The sequence below is a fragment of the Terrapene carolina genome, unplaced genomic scaffold, assembly GCF_002925995.2.
Source record: "Terrapene carolina triunguis isolate 2854851 unplaced genomic scaffold, T_m_triunguis-2.0 Scaffold67, whole genome shotgun sequence".
In the NCBI taxonomy this organism is placed as follows: domain Eukaryota; kingdom Metazoa; phylum Chordata; order Testudines; family Emydidae; genus Terrapene; species Terrapene triunguis.
Genome location: NW_020664418.1, coordinates 5,322,453 through 5,339,799, shown reverse-complemented (window position 1 = coordinate 5,339,799; position 17,347 = coordinate 5,322,453). Strand labels below are relative to the sequence as shown.

General features: G+C 46.3%; 1 protein-coding gene across 1 annotated transcript in view; it reads right to left on the bottom strand.

Moving 5' to 3' along the window:
• Nucleotides 1-11,626: 11,626 nt before the first annotated feature.
• The window catches only part of LOC112117222 (protein PML-like), a 23,203-nt gene continuing 17,482 nt past the window's right edge, over nucleotides 11,627-17,347 (bottom strand). The window contains exons 3-6 of the mRNA XM_029910733.1: nucleotides 15,942-16,009; nucleotides 14,976-15,069; nucleotides 13,302-13,346; nucleotides 11,627-12,595 (exon numbers count right to left, since the gene is read on the bottom strand). Coding sequence (XP_029766593.1) covers nucleotides 11,838-12,595; nucleotides 13,302-13,346; nucleotides 14,976-15,069; nucleotides 15,942-16,009 — 965 coding nt within the window. The 3' untranslated portion in view covers nucleotides 11,627-11,837. The remainder of the gene's footprint in view (nucleotides 12,596-13,301; nucleotides 13,347-14,975; nucleotides 15,070-15,941; nucleotides 16,010-17,347) is intronic.

The window sequence follows — 17,347 nt, the reverse complement described above, 5'->3', positions numbered from 1 at the left end:
TTTTTTTTTTTTTTTTTTTTGGCTGCTTGGGGCAGCCAAAACCCTGGAGCCGGCCCTGTTTCCTCCTCTTCTACTTGGATGCTTTGAGTGGTCCATGCTGATAACAGACTGCTCTATAATGCAGCACATGGAAAGAAACCAATCATTTCAGTGTAAGCATTGCACACACTGACTAACAGTAATAAATTAGCTCTGGACCCTCTGCTCAAATATTCGTTGGTGAGAAAACTGAGTGGGAGATACAGTGAAAAGAAATGTCAGCAACTCTGTTTAAGATAAACCAAGGGTTGGCAACCTTTCAGAAGGGGTATGCTGAGTCTTCATTTATTCACTCTAATTTAAGGTTTCGTGTGCCAGTAATACATTTTAACATTTTTAGAAGGTCTCTTAGAACATAAGAACAGAAGAACGGCCGTACCGGGTCAGACCAAAGGTCCATCTAGTCCAGTATCCTGTCTACTGACAGTGGCCAATGCCAGGTGCCCCAGAGGGAGTGAACTAACAGGCAATGATCAAGTGATCTCTCTCCTGCCATCCATCTACACCCTCTGACAGACAGAGGCTAGGGACACCATTCCTTACCCGTCCTGGCTAATAGCCATTAATGGACTTAACCACCATGAATTTATCCAGTTCTCTTTTAAACTCTGTTATAGTCCTAGCCTTCACAACCGCCTCAGGTAAGGAGTTCCACAAGTTGACTGTGCGCTGCGTGAAGAAGAACTTCCTTTTATTTGTTTTAAACCTGCTGCCTATTAATTTCATTTGATGATCCCTAGTTCTTGTATTATGGGAATAAGTACATAACTTTTCCTTATCCACTTTCTCCACATCACTCATGATTTTATATACCTCTATCATATCCCCCCTTAGTCTCCTCTTTTCCAAGCTGAAGAGTCCTAGCCTCTTTAATCTCTCCTCATATGGGACCCGTTCCAAACCTTAATCATTTTAGTTGCCCTTTTCTGAACCTTTTCTAGTGCCAGTATATCTTTTTTGAGATGAGGAGACCACATCTGTATGCAGTATTCGAGATGAGGGCGTACCATCGATTTATATAAGGGCAATAATATATTCTCAGTCTTATTCTCTATCCCCTTTTTAATGATTCCTAACATCCTGTTTGCTTTTTTGACCGCCTCTGCACACTGCGTGGACATTTTCAGAGAACTATCCACGATGACTCCAAGATCTTTTTCCTGACTTGTTGTAGCTAAATTAGCCCCCATCATATTGTATGTATAGTTGGGGTTATTTTTTCCAATGTGCATTACTTTACATTTATCCACATTAAATTTCATTTGCCATTTTGTTGCCCAATCACTTAGTTTTGTGAGATCTTTTTGAAGTTCTTCACAGTCTGCTTTGGACTTAACTATCTTGAGCAGTTTAGTATCATCTGCAAACTTTGCCACCTCACTGTTTACCCCTTTCTCCAGATCATTTATGAATAAGTTGAATAGGATCGGTCCGAGGACTGACCCTTGGGGAACACCACTAGTTACCCCTCTCCATTCTGAGAATTTACCATTAATTCCTACCCTTTGTTCCCTGTCTTTTAACCAGTTCTCAATCCATGAAAGGACCTTCCCTTTTATCCCATGGCAGCTTAATTTACATAAGAGCCTTTGGTGAGGGACCTTGTCAAAGGCTTTCTGGAAATCTAAGTACACTATGTCCACTGGATCCCTCTTGTCCACATGTTTGTTGACCCCTTCAAAGAATTCTAATAGATTAGTAAGACACGATTTCCCTTTACAGAAACCATGTTGACTATTGCTCAACAGTTTATGTTTTTCTATGTGTCGGACAATTTTATTCTTAACTATTCTTAACTCAGGGATGGTCTAGACAGTATTTGGTCCTGCCATGCGGGCAGGGGACTGGACTCGATGACCTCTCGAGGTCCCTTCCAGTCCTAGAATCTATGAATCTATGAATCTATGAAATTGTTTCGACTAATTTGCCCGGTACAGATGTTAGACTTACCGGTCTGTAATTGCCGGGATCACCTCTAGAGACCTTTTTAAATATTGGCATTACATTAGCTAACTTCCAGTCATTGGGTACAGAAGCTGATTTAAAGGACAGGTTACAAACCTTAGTTAAAAGTTCCACAACTTCACATTTGAGTTCTTTCAGAACTCTTGGGTGAATGCCATCTGGTCCCGGTGACTTGTTAATGTTAAGTTTATCAATTAATTCCAAAACCTCCTCTCGTGACACTTCAATCTGTGACAGTTCCTCAGATTTGTCACCTACAAAAGCCAGCTCGGGTTTGGGAATCTCCCTAACATCCTCAGCCGTGAAGACTGAAGCAAAGAATCCATTTAGTTTCTCCGCAATGACTTTATCTTCTTTAAGCGCTCCTTTTGTATCTCGATCATCAAGGGGCCCCACTGGTTGTTTAGCAGGCTTCCTGCTTCTGATGTACTTAAAAAACATTTTGTTATTACCTTTGGAGTTTTTGGCTAGCCGTTCTTCAGACTCCTCTTTGGCTTTTCTTATTCCATTCTTGCACTTAATTTGGCAGCGTTTATGCTCCTTTCTATTTGCCTCACTAGGATTTGACTTCCACTTTTTAAAGGAAGTCTTTTTATCTCTCACTGCTTCTTTTACATGGTTGTTAAGCCACAGTGGCTCTTTTTTAGTTCTTTTACTGTGTTTCTTAATTTAGGGTATACATTGAAGTTGGGCCTCTATTATGGTATCTTTAAAAAGCACCCATGCAGCTTGCAGGGATTTCACTTTAGTCACTGTACCTTTTAACTTCTGTTTAACTAACCCCCTCATTTTTGCATAGTTCCCCCTTTTGAAATTAAATGCCACAGTGTTGGGCTGTTGAGATGTTCTTCCCACCACAGGGATGTTGAATGCTATTGTATTATGGTCACTATTTCCAAGCGGTCCTGCTCTAGTTACCTCTTGGACCAGCTCCTGCGCTCCACTCAGGACTAAATCTAGAGTTGCCTCTCCCCTTGTGGGTTCCCGTACCAGCTGCTCCATGAAGCAGTCATTTAAAGTATCGAGAAATTTTATCTCTGCATTTCATCCTGAAGTGAAATGTTCCCAGTCAATATGGGGATAATTGAAATCCCCCACTATTATTGAGTTCTTAATTTTGATAGCCTCTCTAATTTCCCTTAGCATTTCATCATCACTATCACCGTCCTGGTCAGGTGGTCGATAATAGATCCCTAATGTTATATTCTTATTAGAGCATGAAATTTCTATCCATAGAGATTCTATGGAACATGCGGATTTGCTTAAGATTTTTATTTCATTTGATTGTACATTTTCTTTCACATATAGTGCCACTCCCACCCCTGCACGACCTGTTCTGTCCTTCCGATATATTTTGTACCCCGGAATGATTGTGTCCCATTGATTGCTCTCAGTCCACCAGGTTTCTGTGATGCCTATTATATCAATATCCTCCTTTATCACAAGGCACTCTAGTTCACCCATCTTATTATTTAGACTTCTAGCATTTGTGTACAAGCACTTTAAAAACTTGTCACTATTTATTTGTCTGCCCTTTTCTGATGTATCAGATTCTTTTTTATGTGAATGTTTATCATCTGATCTGGCCCCTACTTTATCCTCCTCCATCCTCTGCTCCTGACTATAACCTGGAGATTCTCTATCATTAGACTCTCCCCTAAGAGAAGTCTTTCTATAAGTGTATAATATATAACTAAACTATTGTTGTATGTAAAGTAAATAAGGTTTTTAAAAGGTTTAAGAAGCTTCATTTAAAATTAAATTAAAATGCAGAGCCCCCTGGACTGGTGGCCAAGACGCTGGCATTGTGAGTGGCACTGAAAATCAGCTTGTGTGCCGCCTTCAGCATGCGTGCCATAGGTTGCCTGCCCCTGAGTTAGACATTAAACAATGAGTGCAGCAAATGAAAGGGGAATAAAACAGACCTTAACACAAGCCACAGCGACTTGGTGCATTTCCCCAGGCTCTGCAGCTCAGAGAAGGTTTGGGAGCTGCTGAGTCACTAAGCCCAAACCAAAATGCAGGTGAGTTCACAGTGGCCTCCGTGGCCATACTATCAATGGGCACAACTTGCCCCGTGAGCAGACCTCACAGGAGACACTGCCCTCAAGTGCCCAGTGTTCTGGGGCTGCTAGTTGCTGCTGGAGATTCTGTAGCCCAGGCACCATTCTAGGATGGTAGATTAGTGGCAGGGCTGATTCATAAGTAGCACCATGGTGGGAGTGTCAGTGGATGGCCAGGGTGACAGGGCCCAGCCATGCTGGAGTGGAGGCCGTACTGGGTTTCTCTCTGGTTCCCATGAACAGACCCCTATCTCCCAGTTTTAAAGCTTCTCCTCAAGATGGAGGCCCAGTGGGCGACATCTTCCCCTTCCTTGAGCCAAGGACCAGCCAGCAGGGAGAAGCAGGTGCTGAGGAGCCCACAGCACAGTCTCTAATGCCTTTCCTCAGCTTTTCCCCAAATCTGTCAATGTTATCATTCCCAAGGTCCAGCGCATACGCTGCACAGGAGAGGAAGAGAACAGCCAGCAACATGAGGGCCGGAGACTGCACATCCTCCAGTGTGGAAAGTGACAAAAAAGGTAGAGTTTATTTCCCTTGTTCTTGGAGGACAGAGTTTAGAGTGAGCATGCTCAGGCTTCAGCACAGGAGAGCACCTTCTATCATAATAGCGAACCCCCCTGGCTGGGAAATATAGGGTTCAAAGGAGCATATCTGAGGCTCAGTAAGAATTGGAAAAGACCTCAAGATAAATCCTGGGGACAGAGATGTTGCCATGCAGGAGGCTGAGTCTGACCTACCCTGTGATTTCAAAGACATTACACTGAAGATGCATTTGGCACAAAAAACATTTCAATTCAGCAGAAATTTGGATCAGATTCTACAGCAAACATTTAATCCCTCCAGCACAGAGTGAGCCTCTAATCCTGTCCAGGAAAAGGGACCTTCTTCTCCCCCTCAATCCAAAGGGCAGCTTGTCAAATAGTGAATGCACCTGCAGAGCTGTGGAGAGGATGTGTGACCGTGGCTGAGACAGAAGAGGAACAAGCCCTACGTCTGGATTATCCCTGCACCAGAGGTAATGATGATTATCAGTGAGTTCAAGGAAACCCAAACTCCTTTTGGGAAGGCTCTTTGAAAACCCAGCCTGACTCCCCATATCCTAGAGCCTGAATTGTCCCCACAGAACATGTCATTTTCACATATTTGAAGAGCTTCTGTGACTAGAATTTTGCTGTTCCTCACCCAGCGTGTTGGGGGGGGGAAGAGGGGAGGTCAGGGCATGCAGGGATTTCGTCCACACATTCCAAGGGGGCTAGAAAAAAGAAAAGCAGAGATCTATGGTCACTCCTGGGCAAGGAGTGTGGTGTGACACCCCTACACACAACTTGCCAAAGCCAGAGCCCAGCCTGAACCCTCCCAGCCTCTGGCCCAATCTTTAGCTGCTGTAACAGGCATCGCAGAGCTACACTGATTGACACCAGATGAAGATCTGATCCCACGGGTGTCACATGATCTATAGCGATTGGCACCAGCAGAAGAGCTAGCCCATTAACATCGGTGGAGATAGGCTGATTTACACCACGGGCCCACTGATGTCAGCTGAGCTGTGCTGATTTATATCAGCAGAGGATCAAGCCCATCGAATTAAATGTGGCTGCCCCAATTTTACACCATCTGAGGTCCCGGCCCTTCCTTCCCTTTCCCATTTTGCACCCCCATGTAACATATTTCCCTGTCCTCCATAACGCCAGAGCACTCACCACAAGAGACAAAGCAGTGCAGCTTTCTTATTAGCTCAACCCAAACCACAGACTTTGTCCTGAGCTCACGTGATTTTGCTCCCACACCTTTGGCCTACAGCCAGCTAAATGAAGTAAGTGATGAGTCATATTGGTTCAAATGTAGCTCATGTCTAGAAGTTGTCATCCATAGATCTCAAAGCACTTTACAGAGCTCAGTGTCATTATCCCCATTGTACAGATGGGGAAACTGAGGCACAGAAAGACATGACTTGCCCAAGGTCACCCAGCAAGCCAACATCAAAGCATGGCATTGAATCCAAGCCTCATGAGTCCCAGTGCAGTGTTCCAGCCACTAGGTAACTTACACTGAGTGGACATGTAGGTAAATTAAACACACTAACTAACACAATGAGTCTTAGGCCTCATACCGCCACTAAGGCCTGGTATCGGGGGGGGGGGAATCGATCTAAGATATGCAACTTCAGCTATGAGAATAGTGTAGCTGAAGTTGACGTATCTTAGATCGACTTAGATTGACTTATTTTGCGTCCTCGCAGCGCAGGATCGACAGCCGCCACTCCCCCGTCGACTCCGCTTCCGCCTCTCGCCCTGGTGGAGTTCCGGAGTCGACGGGAAGCGTGTTCGGGGATCGATGTATCACGTCTAGATGAGACACGATACATCGATCCCCAATAGATCGATCACTACCCGCCGATGCGGTGGGTAGTGTAGACGTCCCCTAGGGTAAAATCCTGGCCCCACCAAAGTCAATGAGAGTTGTGCCATCAGTGGATGCAGGATTTCACCCATCGGCACACCTGCCGGGGAGATGAAGAGTTCAGAATATTTAGACAGATATTTCTAGCAGTATAATGAGTTTCCATGAGATTTCATAGGGATAAAAGCACCCCAAGAAGGAATCCCAACCTCTTCCAAAAAGGAAACAGAATCATATCATGAATTAATAACACTTCACTTCATATTCCACTGATACTCTATCATTTGTATTTTTCTACAGACTGAGTTACTCTGAGTTTCCCCTTTATCCCAGAAGTCATTTGAATAGGAGCATTATATATGGAGATTATGATATTGCACTCCATATGTTTTATGGAAATATGCTTATGAGTGTGAATATGATGTAACTGGAATATGCTTTATGCAAAAAGTCTCTTGTAAGGTATCATAACAAAGGATATAACCTACTGAATATATTTTTCCTATTTGTATTCATGTATCATTCTTGTATCTGAAGCTAGAAATATGATTTATAACTCTGAGGTCCTATTGTAATTATGTAAAGTGTGGGCCATTAATGGTGGTTTAAAATCTTGGTGGCTCCCATTGACTAGGACAATTGGTTGTAAATGGTTTATTTACCTGAAAAACTTCCTGTATATATGCGGGCCAACCCAGGAAGAATGGAGACTAGGGATCTTACAGTGACATGTGACCATGTCACATGATACTGGAATCCATCTTAATCCTTGTACTTTTCCATTGATGAGGCAGGGGTGGGGACAAGCACAGACAAAAGATTCCCGCCTTGTGCCAAAGCTATAAAAGGGGGTGGAGCAGGACAAACGGGGCTGCCAGTCATGAGAAAACCCCTGCTTAGCACCTGAGATGTCTGCTGGAACTAACAAGGACTGTACCGGGGAAAGGATTGGGCCCTAACTAGGAAGGAGTCTAGTCTGTGAAAGAAGCTTATTGGAACATCTTTGAGGGTGCGATATTACCTGTAATCAGTTTCTTAATGTATTAGGCTTAGACTGGTGTGTTTTGTTTTATTTTGCTTGGTAACTTACTTTGTTCTGTCTGTTATTACAGGTCCTAGGACTGACCTTTGGGACACTCCGCTTGATACTGGCTGCCAACTAAAATTCAATAAAATGTTTTTAGAGTGAGAGTCCCTAGTATTGTCTACAGCTGTCTGGCTGGAGAGTAATCTAGAGAGAGATCTAGAGGCCCAAAGATTCATTTAGATAGCGATCTAGACACCTATCTGGACATTTATGGGATCATCCTCCTATCTTCTGGCACAGTTAATGAGAAGGAACTAGAGATAGAGATGTATGAGGTATTTTTAAGAGAGATCACCTGAACTGGAATTGGTTTTGTTGGGATTTCTCCCCCTAGGAAAGCCCCCCTGAACTACAAGCGGCAGCACCTCCTTAGCAGAAGACAGATGTGCCAGAATGCTGGGTTCTGATGGGCTGATAAAGAAACAATGGTACACAAGGGTAATCCTTTGCACCAAGGGGCTGTGATTGGGGGCTAGCTGCAGGACTCGGTAAATATGGATTTCCAGGTGTTATATCTGAGTGCTCTGGTAATCCATGGCCACCTACACAGAGCCCAGCTAAACTGCACACAGCCAACAAAACAGCTCCTTATACATGGATTATTATGGCATTAAACTACATTAAACTACACTCATGCTGGATTTCAGGGACATTACATAGGGGTTCTCAGGACAAACTTTTTGGTGGCCTCAGAGTATGGCCACCAACTCTTGCTGGTGGCCGCACTGACAATTTTTCCTAAAATACTTAATTAGCTTAGGAAAAATAAATATGCACATATACATGACCAAATCATTGTAATTTATCATTGCTAGCTAGTAAGTCTGTTGTGAAAAGTGGTATTAACAAACATACAAGTATTACTTTTCACCGCGGATTTACTCAGCCTGGGCAAGCCTGGGGACAAATTAAGCCCTGGATGGGGGGCCAGGGGAGGCCCGAAGCCCCATGGTCCGAGCTTGGAGCCTGCTGCTGCACAGTTGGAGCCTGAAGCCTGAGTCCCACTGCCCCTGGGAAGGGGGGAATTGACTGGCTGCCTGCTCCTCAAACGTTGTGCCCCAGGTGTCTTCAGGGGGGGGGGGGGGGGCGGGCCCCCCCCCCGCGGGGGGCCCCAGCAACCAACACCAAGATGGTGCATCCAGGAGCACCAGGGAGAGGGAGGGGCCAGTACTTCCTCCCTCTCCCCCCCCTCCCCCCGTCACACCCAGGAGGCTGTGGCCACAAGAAAAGTCCCTGGTGGCCGCATGCCGGTGGCTGCATTTGAGAAACGCTGACATAGAAGCTCATTCTTCACTCCTCCCCCATTCCTGTAAACAATTATGCATGTGCTTAACTTTATTCCCATGCACAGTTCCTCTACCCTCAAGAGTTTGGTGGATCATGACCTAAGTCACAAATCTATTATACTTTCCTGCCCACCCAATCCTCTGTTTGGGCATGAGTAACAGATAGAGATGATGACAGGTGGTTTAGAAGTAATTGGCTTAATCAAGAAGTAATGGGCTTAATGTGCAGCAAGGGAAATTTAGATTAGATATTAAGAAAACCTTTCTACATATAACGGTTAGTTAAACTCTGGAACAGGCTCCCAAGGGTGGTTGTGGAATCCCCATCATTGGAGGCTTTTAAGTACAGGTTGGATAAACCCCTGTCAGAGACACTCTAGGTTTATTTGGTCCTGCCTCAGCACAGGAGGCTGGACTAGATGCCCTCTCAGGTCCCTTCCAGCCTCACATTTCTATGACTACCTGTAAGCAGAGCTGCCTTTACCTGCCTGCTGATCTCATGACTGCATTCATGCACTGAATTCCCCCTCCACTCTGGGGTTTTCACTTCTTTGAGCAGTCCCCTATTTTTCTTGGTTTTAAGCCCTGCCCTTTCCCTAAACATGCCACGCTCTGCTATACAGCCACTGAATTGCAGTGTGGCCATGGCTCAGGCTAGATGCCTGCGTATGTAGGCAGGGGGGGCGGGCAGGATTCTATCTGGTGGCAAGTTGCTATTTTTAGCATGCTAACTCAAGCATCAGCATGTGTCTGTCTATCCTTGCTGGGAAGTGCCCGCCCAGCTGCTGTGCAGACTTAGCCACTATCCTTGCCTGTGAGGACTGGATGAGACTTCATTTGGGGAACCCATTACAGTTGTTTTGCATTTGGTTTCAGCCTTTGCCCTGAACATTACTTAGAGTGACAGCCCAGGGTGATTCTGGCAAAGCTGGTTTGAAGCAGCTTGGTTGGTGATACTCAGCCATTGGTAATCACTTTGTTGTGGGTGTTGTGTGGAGGAGGGTAACTGTCACTAGGATGATTAAGGAGGGTGTAATGTTACTGTGCGCAGCTGAAAGTCAAGAGTTCTCCTCCACACCATGAACAAACAGAAGGTCCAGTTGCTTCCTAGACAGTCTGTCTTGGTGTGGGAGACTCACTGTACCTTTTGCAAAAAATCTCAGGTTGTTTGCAGATTCAAAACATCACGAGCTGGGGTTGCCATGGTGGTGCTGCCAAATAACTACTTGTGTCACTAGGAATGGGCCCAAGGGCTCCATTTAGATCTGCATCTGGAGCCAACTTTCTCCTACATCCAAATCTGGGATTTGGCTTGTCGCCTGTTTGAAGGTATTTCCAGCAACATACGGGATAGTGCCTGTTCATTGTATTCATTCATTAAGGGCAAGGTGGAGACAGAAAGGTGAGATCAGCTTTCAAATCAGCTTGGTTTTCCTCCACTTTTATGAGCGAATTTGATATACAGTTTTTCACTGTATGTCCTGCTCTCATAGCCCCTGTCCACGTGCACCAGTATCCTGATGGTTTTGTGTGCATGTGGCAAGCAGAGGGTAGATGTGCATGATTTACCCCAAAACCCAAGGTAGGGTCCTTCGCAAGAGGATATTAAGGAAGTGTGGTCAGCATGGGTCAAGAGAGAACAACTTCGGATTCATATCAAATTATGAATTTTATTTCTTACTTACATGATTACATACAGGTGCATAGCCCTTTACAAACATCAATGACAATGGATTCTCTGCCCCAAGGAATTTGCAATCTACATTGAAAAGTAGCAGGAAATGTGCAGGGTCAGTAGGAAAACACAAAGAGGACAGTGGTCCAGATCCTCCAGGGTATTTAAGCTCCTAACTTGCATGAAATCAACGTGAGTTAGGTGCCATATCTTTGAGGATCTAGGCCACACTTCTAGAGGGGAGCAAAGACATTTCATTTTATTATAATTAAAATTCCCCTTGCCCTGCGTGCTGCTGACACGATCATAGACATGTAAGGCTGGAAGGGACTGTGAAAAGTCATCAAGTCCAGCCCTCTGAATCAATCACATAGGCAATTCTTGTGCATATAATTGTATAAAAGTTGCTTACTCTCCAGGCTGATGGTGATAATAAATACAAGGAAGTACTGGCTGGATAGACAGAGTCCTCCCTCTGGTCATGTGGGTCCAGATCCTCAAAGGTATTTAGGTGCCTGACTCTCAATGGGAGTTATGTGCCTACACACTTTTGAGGATCTGGTCTGTACACCAAACAGAAGGGAGGAAATGGATACATCAGGTAACAGGCCTTGTCTGCACTAAGAAAATTAGGTCCCATAACTATTGGTGCAGCTCCATTGATGGCAGCACTGGTGGAAACCATGTATGGTCAGATTGCAGTGTTATTACTACCAGGAGTCCTGCTCAGAGTAGCACCCTTAATTCTGCACCTTTGGGGGGTTTAATGCTTGAGGGACTTTAACTCTAACATTCCTGACAGGCAGTATGTCCTCAAGCCACTGATATGGCCCTGCAACCCTGACTGCGGTCTATCTTGGGTACTTATTTGGTCCCATAGGATATAACCACTGCCTCCTAACACTCCAGCGAGGCAGGGCAGGGCTATTTTCCCTATTGTGCAGATGAGAAATTAAGGCAGAGAGTGGCTACATGAGTTGCCCCAGGTCACACAGGAGGTCTGTGGTGGAGCAGGGTCTTGAACCCATGTCTCCCTAGGCTAGTGCCCTAAGCACTTCATCTTAACAAAGTTTTGTATATGAGAGAGAGAGCCCCCCCACCGCCACACCAGAACACCTGATCCAAGCATCTCTGAAATTCGTAGTTCAGATCTATTGTGAGCTTTTAACAGGCCCTGCTCTAGATAATGTGCCAAACTGAAAATGGTGAATCTAAACTTCTTGAATTCTGGTGGAGTCTGGACCTGAGAGCTGAATGTTGCTGCTCAGCCTCATACCTGAGGTGCCATACACAGATATATTTGTCTGAGCTGTGGATGTACTTCAATAGTCTGGCTCACTCTTTATTGCTTGTGGCAGTTCATTTGCTGCTGCTGCTGATGGCTGTGGGCTTTGGAAATGGGCTTTGATCTTACTTAGCTTTCGGATTTTCTTCTCAGAGCTCTGCAGCCAAGAATTGAAGAATCTGCAGAACTTCTGCAGCCCTTTCTCAGGGTCCCTCACGTATAAGGTGTGGAGCTTGGAAAGGCTCATGTTGTGCATGGACAGCATCTGCACCGAAGGCTTAGTGAGAAGTTTCTCATTCAGCAATGGCTGAAGGGAAGCATAACATTCCAGATTAGAGCAGGTGAGCACAGGCCTCGGGTCCTCCACTGGATCAACCTCCAGAACTGTGCACAGATCCCTTAGGGCCTTTGCATTACCCAGGGGGCTATCATCACTGAGCTGCCGCCAAATGTAAGTGTTGGCCAGGTTCTTCAGTTTGTAACTCCCAGCCTTGGGGATCTTCTCTTTAATCAAGGGCAAGATGTCTAGGAAACCAAAGACAGCTGCACTAAACTCCTCTTTCTTGCTAAGGAGATCCAGGGATTGAAACAGGACAGGAAGGGCTGGTGACCAGAGGTCATGCCCTGCTAAGATGGGTTTGTGGACAGAGCAGAGGTAGCGGAATAAGGTCTTCACACCAATCTCACAGATGCCGCCTTTTGAGATCAAGCCAGGCAAAGATTTCAGCGGCTGAATCAAGATGGTAAAGCTCTTTTCTTCGTCCACCACAGCCAGCTGAAGGACCTTATTCACTGCTGGGAGTGAAAAACAGAATTAGTCGAGGAAACTAGAACACTGAGTGAGCTCCTCACCTGGTGTAACTATGGACGTCAATGGAGCTACAACTATTAACAGCAACTGGGGATCTGGCCCATTCCAATTCTCCTCATAGCCTTCTCCAAGCAGGTCACCAATGTCTGACATCTAAGTATAGCTTGCTGCATCAGGGATGCTTCAACTAACTCTTCCCATTTAGAGTATCAACTGCTATCTCTGTAGCATCGTGTTCCTGGGAAAGGGGAAAGGTGTCTCTCTGACGCTGCTATGATGGGGCATCTGAGGTGCTTGAAAAGCAGGTGCTTCCTCCCTCGAATCTGTCACTTCTGAAAGGGAATGGCTGCTCCAGGAAGTCCTGTGGCCATTAACCTAGAGCCCTGCATGATCATGTGGAAGGTGCACTGGCCACTTGCACCTGACCATCCTTACATAAAAATATTCATGTCCTCATGGACTTGGTGCTCCTCCCAATGGCAGAGCTGCCTCGCCATGCTGGAGAGCATATTGCACCCTAATAGGGACATGGCAGATTATACTTTCCCCAGCATGACCAGGAAGCCCCATGACATCTGGCCTGCCCCCCTATCCCCCGATAGGGCTGTTGCTAAGTGCAGTGATCTTGCCCCAATGATTTGCAGGCAAGATTCACATTTGCCTTTGAAACAGAAATTCTCAGGATCTTACTCAAGAACTTGAGGTCGAAGAAGAGCAGTGATGCTTGTGCCTGGGCAGCACAATATGGGGAGAAGGTGACCAGCCCTATGTGGAGAAAGAAGTGGTTCGGGATTATTTAGAAAAACTGGACGTGCACAAGTCCATGGGGCCGGATGCGCTGCATCCGAGGGTGCTAAAGGAGTTGGCAGATGAGATTGCAGAGCCATTAGCCATTATTTTTGAAAACTCATGGCGATCGGGAGAGGTCCCAGATGACTGGAAAAAGGCTAATGTAGTGCCCATCTTTAAAAAAGGGAAGAAGGAGGATCCGGGGAACTACAGGCCAGTCAGCCTCACCTCAGTCCCTGGAAAAATCATGGAGCAGGTTCTCAAGGAATCAATTCTGAAGCACTTAGAGGAGAGGAAAGTGATCAGGAACAGTAAGCATGGATTCACCAAGGGGAAGTCGTGCCTGACTAACCTAATTGCCTTCTATGATGAGATAACTGGCTCTGTGGATGAGGGGAAAGCAGTGGATGTGTTATTCCTTGACTTTAGCAAAGCTTTTGATACAGTCTCCCACAGTATTCTTGCCGCCAAGTTAAAGAAGTATGGGCTGGATGAATGGACTGTAAGGTGGATAGAAAGCTGGCTAGATCTTCGGGCTCAAAGGGTAGTGATCAATGGCTCCATGTCTAGTTGGCAGCCGGTTTCAAGCGGAGTGCCCCAAGGGTCGGTCCTGGGGCCGGTTTTGTTTAATATCTTTATTAATGATCTGGAGGATGGTGTGGACTGCACTCTCAGCAAGTTTGCAGATGACACTAAACTAGGAGGCGTGGTAGATACGCTAGAGGGTAGGGATCGGATACAGAGGGACCTAGACAAATTAGAGGATTGGGCTAAAAAAAACCTGATGAGGTTCAACAAGGATAAGTGCAGAGTCCTGCACTCAGGACGGAAGAATCCCATGCACTGCTACAGACTAGGGACCGAATGGCTAGGTAGCAGTTCTGCAGAAAAGGACCTAGGGGTCACAGTGGACGAGAAGCTGGATATGAGTCAACAGTGTGCTCTTGTTGCCAAGAAGGCTAACGGCATTTTGGGCTGTATAAGTAGGGGCATTGCCAGCAGATCGAGGAACGTGATCGTTCCCCTTTATTCGGCATTGGTGAGGCCTCATCTGGAATACTGTGTCCAGTTTTGGGCCCCACACTACAAGAAGGATGTGGAAAAACTGGAAAGAGTCCAGCGGAGGGCAACAAAAATGATTAGGGGTCTGGAGCACATGACTTATGAGGAGAGGCTGAGGGAACTGGGATTGTTTAGTCTCCAGAAGAGAAGAATGAGGGGGGATTTGATAGCAGCCTACAACTACCTGAAGGGGGGTTCCAAAGAGGATGGAGCTCGGCTGTTCTCAGTGGTGGCAGATGACAGAACAAGGAGCAATGGTCTCAAGTTGCAGTGGGGGAGGTCTAGGTTGGATATTAGGAAACACTATTTCACTAGGAGGGTGGTGAAGCACTGGAATGCGTTACCTAGGGAGGTGGTGGAGTCTCCTTCCTTGGAGGTTTTTAAGGCCCGGCTTGACAAAGCCCTGGCTGGGATGATTTAGTTGGGAATTGGTCCTGCTTTGAGCAGGGGGTTGGACTAGATGACCTCTTGAGGTCCCTTCCAACCCTGATATTCTATGATTCTATGATTCTATGAGTTCCTTCGGGCTGCCGGCAGGAAAGGCCAGGAGGTCTCCCTCGCTGCTCTCACAATTGACGCTGTTGATGTCGTCTGGCCGACTAGAGTCCTGGGGAAGGAAATGGTGACTTGTTGTCAAAAGCTCCTAAAGATGCCAGAGCAACAGCTCTGGAAATTCATGACCTCTAGTTCCCCCAGAATGGGCTGAGGCACTGCAAACTTACTAAGATTCTGTCTTCGCTGCAGAGTTCATTCGGATGATCGGCACCCGGGGCTGAGCTCCTGGGTTAGCCTAGCCCGGATGTGAGCAGCAAAGCCCTGCCTGGGTTACTGTGTCCTCATGGGTGCTGTGCTCCCCCGTGTGTGTCCCTAGGGCTGTGGGACCGATGGTTCTTAACACAGCAGTGAGCTAAGCTGCTCTAGGATTCTTCCTAGAGAATTGGGGGAGACCTGCTTTATCCTTCTGGGCACAAGGGGATTGTGGGAAGGCAGTGGAGGACTATCAGCACTGGAGTGGTTTAGCGGCATCCTCACTGCAAAGCAAATGGGTTACCCACCTCAGTGAAAGCAACACCTGGGCTCTACCCCCACCCCCAAGCTGGGCAAGCTAGCCTGGGTGTAAAGCACCGCTAAACTCAGTAAGGGGGTTTTGCGTGTGGACAGGATGGGGGTTGGGGCAACACCAAGGGAAGAGCCCAGGTTAACTCTGCAGGGAAGACAAACCCTTAAGTGCTTTGGTAAATCCCATTAGGTGCCTCTCTGCATCGTTAGGTGCTTAAATACCTCTGCCAATCTGGCCAGGGGCATCAAATCTCCTTTGAAAAATCAGTCTAAATGCTGAGCGCCCTACACCGCATGTACAGACAGTGTCTGGTATGTTCCAGCTGAGACAGATCATACTGGAGGTTGCTCTCAGTCTCCCAGCATCTGCCCTGGATGTTGTGATGCCATAGGTGCTCTTGGGCATTATGCCGCACTCACTGTTGACTCTTCATCACTGTCATCCACTTCAGAGCTGTCCAAACAGGGATCATCTGCAAGAGACGAAAAGGCACATCAGACCCCTGAAGGTGTCTGAGTGTGCCAGGGACTGCAGGGGTGTGTGTGCGAGACTAGGGAGTGGTGTGTGTGATAGGTGACCTTCCTTTTTCACATGGTGTACAATTAGCCTGTGGAACTCACTGCCAGAGGCGATCATTGAAACCAAGATCTTAGCAGGATTCAAAAGAAAGACTGAATATTTATATGGATTTCAATTTTGCTGCTTCTAACTTCCCTGACTGTCCCCTTGTTCTTGTATTATGAGAATGGGTGAATAGCAGCCCCCATCTACTTTCTCCATCTCATTCATGATTATGTATGTCTGTGTCACATCTCCTCTCATTCATCTCCGCTCTAAGGTGAAGAGTCCCGATCTTTTCAATCTCTCTTTCTATGGAAGTTTTTCCCTACACATAGCAAGGGAAGGGGGGTGCAGAATTAACAGAAGTTACTAGATCACAGGCCCTGGTTCTCATGGGAGACGTCAATCACCCTGACATCCGCTGAGAGAGCAATACAGTGGTGCACAGACAATCCAGGAAGTTTTTGGAAAGTGTAGGGGACAATTTCCTGGTGCAAGTGCTGGAGGAACCAACTAGGGGCAGAGCTCTTCTTGACCTGCTGCTCACAAACCGGGAAGAATTAGTAGGGGAAGCAAAAGTCGATGGGAACCTGGGAGGCAGTGACCATGAGATGGTCGAGTTCAGGATCCTGACACAAGGAAGAAAGGAGAGCAACAGAATACGGACCCTGGACTCAAAAAGCAGACTTTGACTCCCTCAGGAAACTGATGGGCAGGATCACCTGGGAGAATAACATGAGGGGGAAAGGAGTCCAGGAGAGCTGGCTGTATTTTAAAGAATCCTTATTGAGCTTGCAGGAACAAACCATCCCGATGTGTAGAAAGAATAGTAAATATGGCAGGTGACCAGCTTGGCTTAACAGTGAAATCCTTGCTGATCTTAAGCACAAAAAAGAAGCTTACAAGAAGTGGAAGATTGGACAAATGACCAGAGAGGAGTATAAAAATATTGCTCAGGCATGCAGGAGTGAAATCAGGAAGGCTAAATCACACTTGGAGTTGCAGCTAGCAAGAGATGTTAAGAGTAACAGGAAGGGTTTCTTCAGGTATGTTAGCAACAAGAAGAAAGTCAAGGAAAGTGTGGGCCCCTTACTCAATGAGGGAGGCAACCTAATGACAGAGGATGTGGAAAAAGCTCATGTACTCAATGCTTTTTTTGCCCCTGTCTTCACGAACAAGGTCAACTCCCAGACTACAGCAATGGGCAGCACACCATAGATTCATAGATTCATAGATTCATAGATTCTAGGACTGGAAGGGACCT